The 16,629-nt window shown below is 35.7% G+C and overlaps 1 protein-coding gene across 6 annotated transcripts in view; it reads right to left on the bottom strand.

Annotated features, from left to right (window-relative positions):
* Window positions 1-16,629, bottom strand: part of SPATA13 (spermatogenesis associated 13) — a 317,041-nt gene that overhangs the window by 41,544 nt on the left and 258,868 nt on the right. For 5 of the 6 annotated variants that reach the window (XM_074216203.1, XM_074216202.1, XM_074216200.1 and 2 more), the window contains one exon: window positions 16,354-16,498. In XM_074216203.1, coding sequence (XP_074072304.1) covers window positions 16,354-16,498 — 145 coding nt within the window. The other variant, XM_074216205.1, reaches the window with a different exon arrangement.

Here is a 16,629-nt window from a genome sequence, read left to right as displayed (position 1 = left end):
CTGTTTTTTTACCTGGAGTAAACACCAACCCATTCCTTTCAACAGACTACCAATCAAATATAAGAAGAAAGCACATAATGTAAACCGTACTCCTCCAAGGGTTCAATTCTGTCCATAAGTTGTCTTGTCTAACTTATTTCCACTGAGAATTTAAATGAAATCTAAAGATATAGTTAAACAGAAAAGAATGAATTTGTTTATTAATGTTTCTTTCCCCCAGATTTTTAAAAAATCTGTTTTTAAAAAATACTAATAACTTCCCCACTAATAAAATCCTATGACAACATTTAAATTTTTGGTTTTAATCATAATGCTGGGCAAAAATATTGAAAATTGAGGTAAAAAAGGAATATTATAATAACTGAATACAAGTAAAATAACTTCCTAAAATGTTAAATGTGTTAAAAGTTAAATTATAACCAGTCCTAGACAGTCCAGTTTTCAAGTACATATTTTTATATCTCAGAAATGAACTGCATAAAGGGTTTTCATACAGTGTACAATAAGTACCATACTAATAAAACCTTTATCTATAAATGATAACTGACTGTATAGCTCTGATGTTTAGTTTCTCCTATTTCATTCTATTATATTATTAAATATTGTAAACTAAATAAAATCAATGTCTCTGGTTCTCCATGCCCACCAATACTTGCTGCTCACTACTTAGGGTAAACATTTTCAGAGACAGAATGACTTTCTTTGCACAGCCCCAAAACTTATACATGAAAACAAGAGAGAAATCAACAATAAAAGAAAACAGGTTAATCAACAACATCACAGCAAATATACGTCATGCTCCTCTCACACATACCCATATGAAGGCTTTCCAGACTCCAAAAGCGTGTTATTTCCCCTCTGGCTACCATCCTGCTGTTTGAAAAACACATAAAACATGTGGAGAAGGGTTGCTCGGTTTTTGACTAGATGAACCTCAGTCTTTCAAGGATCACAAAGAATCACAAAGGCTCTTAGCTAGTGAAACTGCAGAAATAGCTTATTCATTGACTGGAGTCCCTATGTGTGCGTTCCAGGCCAGAGTCTACTTAGAAACTGACTGCTCACTCAGTGTTCAGCGTAGCTGGGAGTTGAGTGACTCTAGTGACATCATGGGGTACCCTTAGGGAGGAAGTTCTAAAATGAGACAAAATCTACAGAAATCAAATGACAATGTATTCCCACAAACTGATCAAGGGTATTTAGCAACTCCGGAGAGACTGTGGTTTGTGGTGGTGGAAAAAATACATTTGATATTTTTAATAACAACTTTAAAGGCTGAGTTAGAGCTTTAAAACAGGTGTATCGCTAAACAGGAGTTCAATACAACAAAGGATGCCTAGGATTTCACAAAAAAAGTTCAATCCTGATGACAATGTTGTGCAACTACAATTTCACAAAATTATTTTTTTTAAATAAAAATCTTATGTTCTGTTTAAAAATCTACAATTAAAAAACAATTTTCACATTCATCTCCTCACTCTAATCCTCTTCATCTTGTAACATTAAACATGACGTGAACACCTTGCTGTTGTTATTGTTCCCCACTATCATGGGTGAAAAGGATAGTAATAATTTAGCTATTCCTGCTCAGAGATCTTTCTTCAGTAGTGACATGCTCAGAAAAACCCTGGGGCATTTTTGTACATAACAACACAACACCCACAGAAATCATACTGCTCCTCATAGTACTGCTTCAGAATGAAAAGATAAATGTTCTCATGAAATATTAATGCTATTTGCTAAAATCCAGACTGCACTAGCTTTTGAAAACCTGTGGCTATGTAGAAAGCTTTTCCCAATGAGTCCATGAAGTCTGCCATTATTCCCAGCTGAAAAAAGATCAGTGAAGGGATCAATGCCTCAGTTCACCTAAATAAGAATGACATTTGTCTGAAGTCCCTCATCATCTTAAAGTGGCAAAATGAGGTGAATGAAAATAAAGAAAGAGGACAGTCAACCTCAGGAGATGTCTTACACTCTGGTCTCTCTGCATGCTCATGTATAAGTCATGGATTATATAAGGCTCTTGAAATCATTTGGTCTGGAGCTGCCAAGGACTTGAAATTCAATAAATCTAGAAATTTTGAATATTTGGCCAAATAAATTCAGGCTAATTTTTAAGTTGATAATTTTGTATCATCCACAAATTGTATTATAAATATACAAATGACCCTTGGCAGAAAAAGGTTCCTCACCCCTGTTTTAAGTGAATGAATGAAAATTACCACATTCTAAGCACTGAGAGATGGATAGAAAAGAAATCCCTGCTCTCAAGGAACTCATCTTCTAAAAAGAAAAGACAATATTCTGGGAGGTTTTAGCTCAAGTCATCTGGGAACAGTCTTTTGGTCCTTAGGGTACAGCAACAAAGCAGGTGGCAATTCATCTTTTCCAATGATAAAATAATACTGCTATCTGTTGATGGATTATATGAGTAACCTTTGGTGACAAAAACTTTCACTTCTGGATCTTCAGTAACTTGGGTACTGAGGAGTGGGGGACCCCAGAAACTACATAAGCAGTTGCCAGAGCCACAGGGATGATCCCTACTGGGTTGGAAGTAGGGCTGGTAGGAGTAGCCTGGGGGATATATGGCTGCTTTTTCTCATTTTCAGATAAATTTACGTTCCTGGGAAAAAACACCTCCTCAAGTCGAGCCTATCATTCTGATTGTAAGAGAACCACAGCCTTTATTCTGTCAGACACTGTTGGACAGCAAATAAGTGGGTAAAGATGATGAGAAGTAAAACATGAGTGCTTATTTGGCAGTGTAGAATAGCCTGGGCAGTGATGAGATGAGGTGTGGAAAATATAATGTGATGAAAATAAAAAATGCCTGTAAAATATTTCCTCCATAAGCAACTTTAAATTCTAGCAGAAAGAAAATCAAATAGGAGATTTTTCTAGTTCTTTTACTTTCTTGTTTATGGCTCCAGGGACATATTAGGAACTTAATAATGTCTAAAATTCCTACCATCAATTCATACCACCATAGAAGTTAAAGAACATATCCTTCTTCTGTTAATCATCAATAAACTGAACAGTGTGGATGGAAATATAATTGGGAGAAGAGTGGTTTTGGGGTGTTTGCTGGGAAATATCTGCTTTATGAAAAGAAAATGAATTAATTTCAAAAATTTCCTATCACTGACATGGTTGGTTTCCAAATGGATCAGAGTAGCTTTTGCAGTCTCATCTTTCCTTAGCATTTCTTTGTATTTTCCCACCTGGAATGCACTATTCAGGAGCCAAGAAACACAGTAAGCCAGGAGTGAACTCCCTGAACTCTTAAGAGTCACATAGACTGGAGTATTTAAAACCGAGAGAGTGGGCTGCTTTACAATGTCTACCAGGCATGCCAAGCCAGGAATGCCCAAGAGAAGGGCAGCATAGAACCTGAATCTCCTATCCTGGGACTTCCTATAGAGGTCAGACTATTCTTGTGACAAAGACCCTCTCCTTTCCCTTGGGTATCTAGGAACAAAGACTGTTCTTGTGCTTAAGCTGCAGGGGAACTCATGGCTCCCTTGAAACCATATAGATTTAATAAAGTCCTGCACAGAAGGTAGGCATGAATGGCAGAAGATTGGATGGAGATGCCAGAGGCGAAAGGAGTGAAAAATTTCCTGGAGGACATAACATTGCTCCTTACATTGCTTCCTCTGAAGGCCTGCTTTCCAAGAGACTACTGAATAGATTAGATGAATGTTGCTTTTATCTTTTTTCCCTCATTAGTTTTGCAAATGGAGCACAACACTGAAATGTGATTTAGGTGTGCTAAGTAATAATCCAGAGGAAGACAGAGCTAGAAGAAGTAGAGATTTTTTTTTCTATCTTTATGGAAGCATTGGAGTTGTTCGGAGTTTTGAAACTTTTGAATTCTGGTTTCTTTCAAAAAACTGTAGTATGCTAATGTGTAATGTGAGTGCTTTCTTTTTGGTTTCACTTTCTCAAGAGATAATAATCTAAAAAGAAATGGGGACAAATAGTGAAATAAGTTGATGAAATATTTTATACTCAGAATTTTATATTTTAAACTCTAGAGGAAGCAGAGATAAAGTTAGGTAGGCCTTGGAAGATATAGAGCTCCTGGTACATGAGCAGAGAGATCCAGACAGGTATCTTCAGTCTGTGCATGTGCAAAAAAAAACCCAAAAAAAGCTAGGAACTGGTAGCATGAACTCAGAGCAACCCCTGGTGACTTGTCTTGAGATTGCATCATAAGGGGCTAATTCAGACCAGACTGTGGCCCATAAGGGTGTGTGGGTGTAGAAGATCATCCACATGTCTTTGCTCCTATCCTACCCATCAAGAAACAAGAAACCTGCCAAAATCATCAGCAAGATACCCTCACAGAAACATTCTCTTTTAGAGGCATTCTGTTCCATAGCACTTCCTTTATCACAATATCAACAAATAACTCTGTCTTTCACTGTCTTTGGCTGCAAATAGAAAAGATGTCTTATGCTTTCTAAGAAGTTCTATTAGAAACAGAGATGTTTTCCCAGAACCAAAATAAGATTTTTATAAGTTCTTATGGCAACGAGCCACTTTAGTAAATCAGGAAGTTTTTCCAAAGTTTTAAAAAATGATTTAAATTAGATATAACCTCAACAGCAGCCAAGTAAATAGAAAAGTGGCTATGAAACACACCATTATCTATCTAGCTTTGAAGCAAGGCAGGAATGAGAAATAAAGCCCTTTGATTTTGTTTTTTAACTGAACTCTAGATTGAATCAGATCAGCATTAAGAGCTCTGAAATATTAGCTTCAGCTCAGGTGAAAGGAGTCTGGGTATTTTCTTAATAAGACACTCTCCATGGATAAGATAGTACTATATTACACCTGCAGGGACAATGAAGATATCAGCATTGACTGCCAGCAACATTCAGTGAATCAAGCAAAGGGATCAGTCCCATCTGAGAGTGGAAGATCCAGATTATGTATTAATGTTATGCATTTAGAAATCAGAGAGGACTTTGTTTCTAAATGAAACTTTTCATTCCATAGGTGTAAAAATGTAATTCTTTTACTTTCTGGGAAGCAGTCCTATAATATCCTGTTCTCTGACCTGTCTTTCAAGGAAAGTGTATATAGATCCACACCCACATATACACTTACATATGTATTGCATTTTTAAGCCATCTGAGGAGAAAAAGATAGTAGCAGAGTTAGAACTCAAAACATTTCTCTTCGCTATAAAATGAGATTGCACTACAGAATTTCAAAGTTCTCTTCCTGTTCTGAAATGCCATGATTCTATTATTCTAAGTATAATCTGGTATAAGTACATTTTCACATGTGGTCATTTCCTGATTGTCAACTGAAGGATAATTGGCATCACAGGTATCCATGTGCTTGGGGAGTTAAGCCAGTAGCTAAAATGATCTAACTGATTACCCTTCCCATTGCTGAAGCAGAAAATAAAAAACCATAACAAAAAAAAACCTTCCTGTCACAAAGAAAGAAGTGACTTACTGTCCTAAATTGTTGTTTAGGATAATTGACAATGACAACAGCAACATGTATAAACTTGAAGGTTTGTAAAGTGCTTTACAAAGCACTTGTGGCAAAATGTCCAAAAGTAGATCTGAACTCAGAACTTTTCGACTGCCAGGTACAAAGCTCTATTTAGTTGTCTAAAACAAAAGGAGTTTCAGCCTTCCAAGTATGTTTAGTACTATTGGTCTATTCCTTGGCTAAAATATGGTAGCTAGGTGGCCAAGGAGCTAGAGCACCAGGCCTGGCCTTGAGTCACAAAATCTTATCTTCATTTTCAAAGCTGACCTCAGACACTACTAGCTGTATGACCCTGGTCAAGTCAATTAACTCTTTTGTCTCAATTAGATGAGTTAGAAGGAAATGGCAAGTCACTCTGGTAATCTTTTCTAAGAAAACCTCTTTATTTGAGTTAGCCATGACTGAAATAAATGAACAACGATTATATGGTAGCTGGGCTAGAATAACAGAGGTATTATTTTTAGATCATAGGATTAACAACTGGAAGAAATCTTAAGAGTTCACATTCTGATTGTATAGCTGAGGAAATTAAATCCCAGTCTTAACTTTGGTCATAGAGATAATAAGTATTAGACCTAGATTTGAACTATGGTGCTCTCACTCCAGAGTTACTTCTTGGTAACTTATTCCCATGCTATCAAATGGAATGTGTCTCAGGTTGGCCAGCACCATAACTACTAGGGCTAGAATATCACTATTTTCTCAGAAGAGTCCCTTGCTCTTACATCATACCTCCCTAGCTACTATAGGTAGGGTCAGAATCCATTCTCCATAATAGTGAGACAGCATCTAGGCAAAAAATTTGTCTTCGGGCAAAGCTCTCTATATTAGCACCCCTAGTACCCTAAGGGATGATCAAAGGTCACTATTCCAGGACTAGTTTATATCATGTTAGAATGAACCTACTCCATCAAACTTCTCTGCAACCAATCAAAGTACAATCAGCGTCAATCTAGAGTGAAATATAAGAGCAATATACAATTCTAGTTATGGAAATGAAAAGACTCCCCAAAAGAAGTCAAATTATAAGCAACGGTAATTACCAAGTTTGGTCCTGAAGAACAGACAGAGAATCATATACCTCTGCAGAGAGGGGGCTAAAGAGACAAAATGTTGCAAAGACTGGTCATCTTATTTAACTGTTCTTATTTACTAATATGGATGGTTCAATTCTTAGGGGTAGGACAAATTCAGTTCAGTCATTTTTCTATCATTTCTGACTCTTTATGACCCTATTTGGTTTTTTTGTTTGTTTGCTTTGGCAAAGATACTGGAGTGGTTTGCCATTTCCTTCTCCAATTGATTTTCTAGATGGAGAAACTTAGGCAAATAGGACTGTGACTTGCCTGGGGTCACACAGCTAGTAAGTGTCTAAGATTGGATTTGCACTCAGAGATGAGTCTTCCTGATTCCCAGCATAGTGTTCTATACAATATGCCAGTATAATCAGGAATTATTGTGATATATAACCAAAAGACATAAATGAAACATTAATAAAATACAATCAAATCATTATTATTAAAGCCCACCTACCTCTGTTACTATCTTATGTAATCTTGGGCAAATCACTTAATTTCTTTGCACATCTGTTTCCTCATCTGGAAAATGAGTTGTATTAAATGACCTCAAAGGTTCCTTCCTACTCTAAATCTGTAATTTATCACATAATCCTAAAGCCTTCCAGTGTAGATAACACCATTACTATTTTATCCATTTATTTAGCAAGCAATAAACATCTGGGACAAGAAATAGCAGTTTTAAAATACTGCATTAACACACAGTCAAGTCAGTCAATTGAGCTGGGGGGGCTTGAGCACTCTGGGTGACTATGATGGCTTTGTTCATTTTGTTAAACTAACATCAAAAGCTTAGTAGTCACAGCAGTTCACCACAAAAGGGAGGAGTTTTATCAAGCCCAGCATACAGGAAATAGAGTCAGAGTTTGAGAAATGCTGTGAGAAACCCATCCTTCCACTCCCCAGAATATGTATGACAACCACAAAGTGGTTCCTGCTTGCCTGTCTCTAAAGCTATGCTGTGGTGTTCTCAAGTGATGTGGATTTAAGACCATTTATATCACATTTTTAAATATGCCTTCATTTTGGTCAACATTTCCTAGTCACAGTTAAATTTGTCAATCTCTCCTTTATAACATGGGACCTATATGTGAATATAATAATAATAATAATAACAATAATAATAGTGGTGGTGATGATAACAACAAAAACAACCAACATTTATTTGATATCTACTATGTGCCAGTCATTATGTTAAGCATTTTGCAAATATTTTAATCTTATTTGATCCCCATCACAACCCTCAGAGGTATTATTATTATTATTATTATTATTATTATTATTATTATTATACTCATTTTACATTTAAGGAAACTGAGGCAGAGATTAGGTGATTTGCTCAGGGTCACATAGCTTGTAAGTGTCTGAGATTGGATTTGAAATCAGGTCTTCCTGACTCCAGTCCCAGAATTCATTCTACTGTCCACCTAGCTGCTGACACAAAGGTGTCTGACCAATATGAATACAATAGGAAAAGTCCCTTATTTTGGGAAAAGTTACAAAATAAGCCATAGTGTGGCTCTTCTACCCACAAATGCATATTCAATGCATATTGAGCATAGCACAGTGCTCAGTTTAGGGGAACTGATTTCCCATATGGGAAATGCTCCATTTTCCTAATTTATCATAATAATAGCTAGTATTCACATAATACTTTAAGGTTTTTAAAGCTCTTTACACATACCTCTTTTTATTCTCTCAACAACCCCAGAAGAAGGTACTGTTATTATCCTCATTTTACAGAGGAGGAAACTGAGGCAGACAGGAATTAAGAGATCTGACCTGGATCACACAGCTAGTAAGTGTATAAGACTTGATTTGAATTCAGGTCTTCCTGACTCTATGGCCAGTGCTCCATTCTCTGTGTGACTTTACACAAATATGAACTCTTTAATTGTTTTTTAAAATCATTCACCATCTAACTGTAGCCTACCTTCCAGACTTATTTTGTTTCACCCCACCCTTCACATACTCTAGGTTCTAGCCAATCTGGTCTACTTGCTGCTCCCCAATCATGGAATGCCATCTCTCCTCTCTGTTTCAGCAGTGTGTGTACCATCCTCACCTCTACTTTCTGGAACCCTTGGTTTTCTTTGAGATTAAGCTCATGTATTTAAGCTCATAAATTTCAACAATCTGTTTTCTACCACTCCTCAAACTGTTTGGTTTAAAATTATCTATTTTAATGCCATGCATATCTGCTTTTAATTATTTTCTGATGCTTAATTCAATTTCCTTCAGAAGGAAAGGGCTATTTTTTTATTTCAATTTATTCTTTTATTTCAATTTCTATTTTAACACAGTACTTACTACATTATAAATATTTCATTAACACTCATTGAATTGAATTGGAAGGTAGAGGATCTCTATTTAGGAATAGATGGTACAATAATACTTATTACACTGTAATAAGTATTATTGTAATAATAATAATACCTATTACAATGTAAGGTAGAATAGCTCAGTCTTCTTTTGTTATATCCTAAGAAGTGGTATCATCTGTTTGCTCAGTATCTCATTGAGTTACCTTTGTAGTTTTCTCTGCCATAGAGTTTTTTAAATTAAAAGTTTTTCAATATAAATCTCTTTTCTCTACTTTCCACCTCCCTTCCTATTGAAAAAGAAAAACAAAACTCTTCAACAAATATGCAGTCAAGAATAAAAAATTTCTACATATGCTTTGTCCCAAAAACAGTGTCTCATTCTGCATTCCAAGTATATCACCTTTATATCAGAAGATGTATAGTCTGTTTTAACAGTGGAATAGTTATGGAATAAGGGTGCTAAATGTATAACACACTGAAAAAAAATATATACTTGTAGATCCATGGCTTCAAGTGCAATCCTTTTTTCTATTATTGGTATAGATGGAAATGCTTACATCTGTTGGTATTTGTCAAGTTCAGAGTAACAACTATCTAAAAAAGTTATGTGAAAAGATATAAAGATCCATCTCCAAGTTTTCAGAATTAACTAATTCTACTAAATAATGGGACTAAAACATTTAATCAATGCTCATTGATTGACTCCCCAGAGAATAGTTCACAATGCATTTACTTTGGACTCATTTAACTCAAATACTGCTAAAAAATTTTTATATTTAAAAAACCCTTCTATGAATTTATGACAGTTCACAATCCATTTACTTTTGACTCATTTGACTCAAAATTCTATTTAAAAAACATTTTTATACTTATTTTAAAAGCTAAACATTTTTTTTTTTGCAAGGCAATAGGGTTAAGTGGCTTGCCCAAGGCCACACAGCTAGGTAATTATTATGTGTCTGAGACTGGATTTGAACCCAGGTACTCCTGACTCCAGGGCCAGTGCCTTACCCACTGCGCCACCTAGTCACCCCAAATTGAACAATTTTTTAAAAAACCTTTTACCTAATGCAAGGTACCTCTTCACCAAAGGTTAGAGCCAAGACAGCACACTTAGACATCTTCAAGAAAAAGAGTTCTCTGAAGCATGTATCTTTCTAATATCCTTTAAAGTAAAATAGTTTTTATACACAGAAATATTTCTTCAACTTCTTAACATTGTTGAATGATCATTACTCAAAAGACCAATGTGAATGAATTACTACATACTATTTACCTCAAAGTCAAAAGTTGAAATTCTTTTGCAGTTAAGTTCATTTCCAGTAGAAAATAATGAAATGAATTAGGTACAATGAAGTAAATATTTTTCTTTATTTCATTCACTCTGGAACATAAAACATCTCTGAAGCACTGTCTTTATAAATATATTCAAAGCCAAAATCAGAGAACAGGTTTTATCCCCCTTGTTTTTTTTATTTTTCCACATCTTAGATCTTTCCTGAAATGTTAACCTTAGAATGTTTCTCCAATTTCATGTACAAGAGCATCCCCAACAGTTTGAAGCAGTCATGTACAAGTTAAAGCACAATAATTCACTGCTACCCTACTGATATTTAGTCCTTAAATCAGCAAAATAACTTTAGCCTATGAACAATGCACAATACTCTCTCTGTATGTTAGGATAAAATTAAACCACAGAAAAGCAAGTTGTAAATATGGAAAGGAGTGCTACTCTATCTTAATGCCAAAATTTTAACAATCAGTATTATTTTTTTTTTAAAACATAAAGATCTTTTAAAAGTCACTATGCTTAAAACATTTTTTTAAAAGACAAAGCAACCATGCATGACACCTGGGAAGGAAGGACTTTATGAAGGGATACAGTGAATAGAATACTAGTTTTGGAGTCAGAACAATTCATTTCGCTGAATTCAAATCTGGTCTCAGATACTTACTAGCTTGTGTGACTTAAAGGCTTAAAGGCTCACCTCTGATATATCCTAGATGTCTGACACTGGGCAAGTCACTTAACTACTTGATGCTCTGGTCTACAGGTATCAAATATTAAGCTGCATAACGTTCCCTAATGTGTCCTGAACCAAATTAAAATGTAACTGGGAAATATTTTTAAAAATGAATATATAATAAAACAAATGATATAAAGAAATGGTTTTCTAAGTCAATATGTACCCTCCGGGATTCTTATGTACAGTTTAGTGGCCCCCATTTCTATTTGAATTTGACCCTACTGCTCTAGGACACCTTCTGAGTCTATAAGTTTCAGTGATGGTGATTCCTTCCTCCATTGCTGGAGGAAACTGCTGATTCTGGAGGTTCTTGTAATCATGAAATTACAAGTCCAGTTCCTCTATCTTTCTGTGGGAGTAATGTTAAATTTTAAAACTCAATACTTGGTTGCCTGGGTGGCAGATGTTGGGGTGAGGTGGGAAATGCAGTTGCTGTTCTTTATCATCATGACCATCATTATCTTCATTAGAAATTATATAATGCTTTAAGGTTTACAAAATATTTTACAAATATTACCTCATTTTATCCTCACAACAACCCTGAAAGTTTGGAAGTATTATTATTACCTTTCCTCTCCCCTACCTTCCTACATTTTACAGATGACCAAAATGCAGCTGAGAAATCCTTTGCTTTCCAGGGCCCCCTCTTCTACATAGTTTAATAGTTTAGGGTTTGGATTTTTGTAGGGGGTGAGCGGTGGGGTGAGGGGGCAAATAAAGATACATGAACAGTCTGCTTTTCTTTTTTTTTAAAATTTTTTTTAACAGTCTGCTTTTCTACAGAACTAGTCACAACAAAAGGTAATTGCCGAGTTTAATTCAAAGACTGAACCTAAATGATAAGGGAACAAGAAAAAGATGATTGGGCCAATACTGTTCAGGTTTTATGTCTATTCAGAATAGACAGGGATGCAATTTATTGTCCAGGAAATGGGTGGGAGGAGAGGGATTAGATATTCAAAGAAGTCCTAAGTAAATAAAGAAATGAAAAATCTGGAGTTGGAGTGGCCAGGAATTAAAGAAATTGCCTTCAATCTGAGAACAAAGGCATCACAAAGGAAGAGTTAGAGAAAGAAAGATCATTTCTTTTAACAAATGAATAAATGAAACTTTGTGGTCTTGGAGAAGTTATAATACCTTTCCACAGATAAGGGGGCTTTAGATCCTCATCTGTAAAATAAGGGAGTTGGACAGATGATCTCCAAGGGAGTCTGTCCTTAGGGGTGAATGATATGAAAAAATGTTAATTCTCATGAATATTTTCAAAGATTAAATTCCCTTTTTTAAAAAAAGTAGGATTGGGGCAGCTGGGTGGCATAGTAGATAGAGCACTGACCCTGGAGTCAAGAAGACACAAATTCAAATCCGGCCTCAGACAATTGCCTAGCTGTGTGACCTTGGGCAAGTCAGTTAATCCCATTGCCTTCAAAAACTAAAAAGAAAAAAAAATAGGATTACTGATGCTTTTTGCTTTTATAGTCAATTTTAGAATTAGCTATTCTTCTCTATCTGCAGAATGAATCTTCATTTATAAGAAAGAAAAGCAATTAAGTACAAATTCCAGATCTAATGGCTTCATGTGACCATGAGATATTCTGCTTTACAAGTAATCCCCCTAACTCTACTGGGGGAGGAATATATTTGCTTCTAGAACTTTTCTCCAGGGTCAGTGTTGATTTTTCTCATAGGATCATAAATCTAGAACTAGAAGTAAACTCAGAAGCTACTCATCCAGTCATCTCATTTAAAAGTTGAAGAAAATGACTTGCCCAAGGTTACTTAAGAGGCAGAATTTGAGACTGGGCTCTTTGATTCCAGAACCAGGCTTTAGTGATATTTTCTGTGAGAGTTATTATACATATTGTTCTCTGAATTCTACCTATTTCACTCTTCATTAGTCTATATAAACCTAAGATTAAATTTCTGTGCTGTGCAGAGAGAACACTTTCATGAAAGTCTTCAGTGATTGTACTGACTAACATATTTGGTATTCTAACCTTTGGCCTTCAATTAAGTGAGTTGCATATACTCTAAAGCATTTTATAAATTTAAAGTGCTATATAACTGCTATTATTACTTTAACTATTACTATTGTTGAAGTGAATACACACACACACACACACACACACACACACACACACACACACATACATATACATTGTGTATGTCCTTGAGTTCCAAAATGGAACAGATCACCTTATGACACATTCATGGAAAGAGTAGACCGAAGTTGATTGCAAGGCAGTATCACTATAAGTGAACTTCAGAATCCATTGAATAAGTGGATCCAAATAACAGAAATGAATAAATTAATGACCAACTCAGGAAGATCTCTCTAATAAATGCCTCAGGAGATCTGCCCTTGGTCCTGTGCAAATTAGCATTTTAATCAATTGATTAGATGAAGAGAGATTTACAACTCCCTTATCAAATTTGCAAGATTATGATGCAGAAAAATATGCTAAGTGGCAGCATCAGTACCAAAATATTCTTGGTAGACTCAAATTATGGGTTGAATTTCAAAGGATAGATTTTGGTAGGAAAAAATAAACTATATATGGGTTCAAAATTGTCGAATTGATAGGACTGATAGATGTTTTCGATATTTGAAAGGTTGTGATATAGAAGACAGATCAGACTAGTTCTACTTGGCTCCAGAGGCCCAAGTAACCTTGAACAAGTGACTAAACTTGATGGGAATCAGTTTTCTCATCTGTAAAATGAAGATTGGACTAGGTGGTTTCTGAGTTTCTTTCCAGCTTCAGATCTATGATATTCTGGTCTAAATGTTCTCTGAAATTTCTTCCAAATCTTAGTCTGTAAAATGGAAGACCAGAGAAGTGAAATGAGTGGGCAGATCCTAAAAGTAGTGATAGAAATTACAAAAAGGCCAACTTAAATTTTAGGAAGCCAGATGGTGCAGGGGATAGAGTGTCAGGCCTGGAGGCAGGAAAACTTATTTTCATGAGTTCAAGTTCTGCCTTAGGCACTTTACTAGCTCTGTGACCCTGGACAAGTCACTTAATCCTGTTTACCAGTTTTCTCATCTGGAGATGAGGTTAATGAGTTGGAGAAAAAAATAGCAAACTACTCTAGTATCTTTTCCAAGAAAACCCCAAATGGAGTCAAAGAGTCAGACATGACTGAAACCATTGAATAACAACTTAGGTTTGACATAAGAAATGATTTCCTATTAGTTAGAGATATCCAAAATGGAATGTGCTGCCCCAAGAGATAGTAGATAATCCTTTCAAGGAAGTGCTTAAGTAAAGGAAAGGACCTCTTGTTGGATATGATACAGAGCAGATTCCTTTTTAGGCATTGGTAAGACAAATCAATCACTGAAGTCTTATCTCTGAGAACATGAGAGCTGACTGAAGGGTCATTATATAGAAAAGAATTTAAACTGCTTTTGCTTGACCCCAGAAAGTAAAAATAATAAAGGAAACTGAAGAAAGAAAAATTTCAATGAGATACATTAAAAAAAATTCCTAACAATTAAAATCCCTTACCAGTGAAATGGTTGGTTTGCAAAATAGTAAAGTCCCTATCAATGGAGGTCTTTGAGTAGAAGTCCAGGTCAAATTTCATTTCCAATAGATACCCTTCCTGCTTCTTTCAGATTTTAGTGTTTCCTCCAACTCACCCCCAAATTCACTCATATTTTTATTTATTTGTGTATATTGTTTTCCTCCAATCGAAAGTAAACTCTTTGAATTCAAGACTTTTCTCATTATACCTTAACACAGTGCTCAACACCTAATAGATATAATAGACTAGATTATTACAATATCATATGTCTATATTCTATAATATATTTATGTATAATTATAATAATATTGTATTAATAAATAACTATTGACTTGAATTTTGAAGATGTTATTTTGATAAAACTATGGGCTGAGGATGGAAGAACATTATAGTGGGTCAAGCCCCAATTCATCCTAGAGTCAGAGGACTGAGGTTCCCTCCTCTGACATTTATTACCTGTGTGAGTTTGGGCAATTCACCTAACCTCAATGGACTGCAGTTTCCTCATCTGTAAAGTGAGAGGGTTTGGACTAAGTGGTCTCTGAGTTGTTTTCTAGCCCTATATCTATGATCCTCTAATTTTTTAAACTAAAAAATGACTGAGATTCCTTCCAAATCTGATGCATTGTGAAAACTGAGGATCAGGAAGTTAAGTGACTTATCTAAATTAAAAAAGTTAATCAGAAGAAGAGTTTGGGTTAAAATCTGCATCTTCTGTATCCCCTACCAGTATACTTTTCACTATACCATGCTGCCTTAGTCTCAAAAACAAAGATAAGCCAGTAATTGAACTTAGATCTTTCTGATTTAAAGCCAAGTTCTTCATCCATATGGCATTACCAGCTGTTCCCTTATTTAACTATTGATTGACTCTAGAAATTAACTCTAAGTTGGGGAGACTTAAAAAACAAAAACACAAAAAATATATGGAGTAAGACTTCAAAGCCCTTCCTAACCCAAGTCCTTTCTTCTTTTACAGTAATCTCATACTTGACTCTTTCCAAGTTGATGATGTTTGTCCTTCGTTATCGAAGACCATGACATCAGGGAAGGTGATGCCATGACAAACACATGAATTGGATATGAGTGTGTATGTATGTGGGTGGGTGGGGAATGTTATGCTAAGTCACCAGCCTCTCTTTCTCCTCCAGAGTCATCTGGGTCCAGTGCCAGATATGAATCAGGAAAACTGGAGAGGACCCTAGATGTGAGGTAATCAGGGTTAAGTGACTTGCCCAGGGTCATACAGTTGAATCTGGATTCGAATGCCAGTCCTTCCTACTCCAAGGTCCATGCCCTATCCACGGTGCCACCTTCCCCAGTGCTCTCTGATTCAGTAATACTGGCCTCTTTGCTCTTCCTTGCTAGAGATGCTTTATCCATTCCATCCACATTTTGCACTGGCTATACCTCATGTCTTGAATACTGTCCTTTCTTCTTTCTGTCTCATGTCTGCCCTGGCATCTCAGTCTATGCTAAAATATCACCTTTTGCAAGAAATCTTTCCTGGTCTCTGAGATTAACTTCCTTTTACCAAAAAAATGTATCTCATACATAGTTGTTTGCTTCCCCATTAGAATATGAATTTCTTGAGGCAAAGGGATATTTTTACTTTTCTTTGTATTCCTAGGACTAATGCCAAGCACTCCTTAAGAAAGACTTGTAGATTTAACTTGACTTAATCTTCTCCTTCCAAGTCTAAGTTCAGTGTATTTCACTCAATTAATTATCAAAACATCTGTTTTAAATGTAAAATTTCAGATGGATAAGATTTTTTAGATAGGTTTTTAAAACATTTCATAAGGGGCAATATTTTTTAAAAAGATGGCTCCTGATGTTTCCATAGGTATAGTCTAATAATTCCATTAAACTTACTATTAGATGCTCTCATCTGCCGTCTGCGTCCCACTCTGTCTAGCCCAATGGGTGTGCTTTGGGAAAATGTGAATGGCCGGAAGCGGGCAGAAACAGCTTTATATGGTGGCACCTGATGAGCTGGAACTGGAGGCCTTGTTACTGGCTACAAGAAAAAAAATGAAAGGTTGCTTATTAGTATTCAAAGATTCCCAGAAGTTATAGTTCTTGCAAACCTTTTCACACAATATGGCCAAGATCAAGGTTCTCACCCTGAAACTGATTACAAATTTCAAA

Source organism: Macrotis lagotis, chromosome 1 (genome assembly GCF_037893015.1).
Source record: "Macrotis lagotis isolate mMagLag1 chromosome 1, bilby.v1.9.chrom.fasta, whole genome shotgun sequence".
Classification (NCBI taxonomy): Eukaryota; Metazoa; Chordata; class Mammalia; order Peramelemorphia; family Peramelidae; genus Macrotis; species Macrotis lagotis.
The sequence above is the reverse complement of the archived record's forward strand: the minus strand, read 5'-3'. Positions and strand labels throughout refer to the sequence as shown.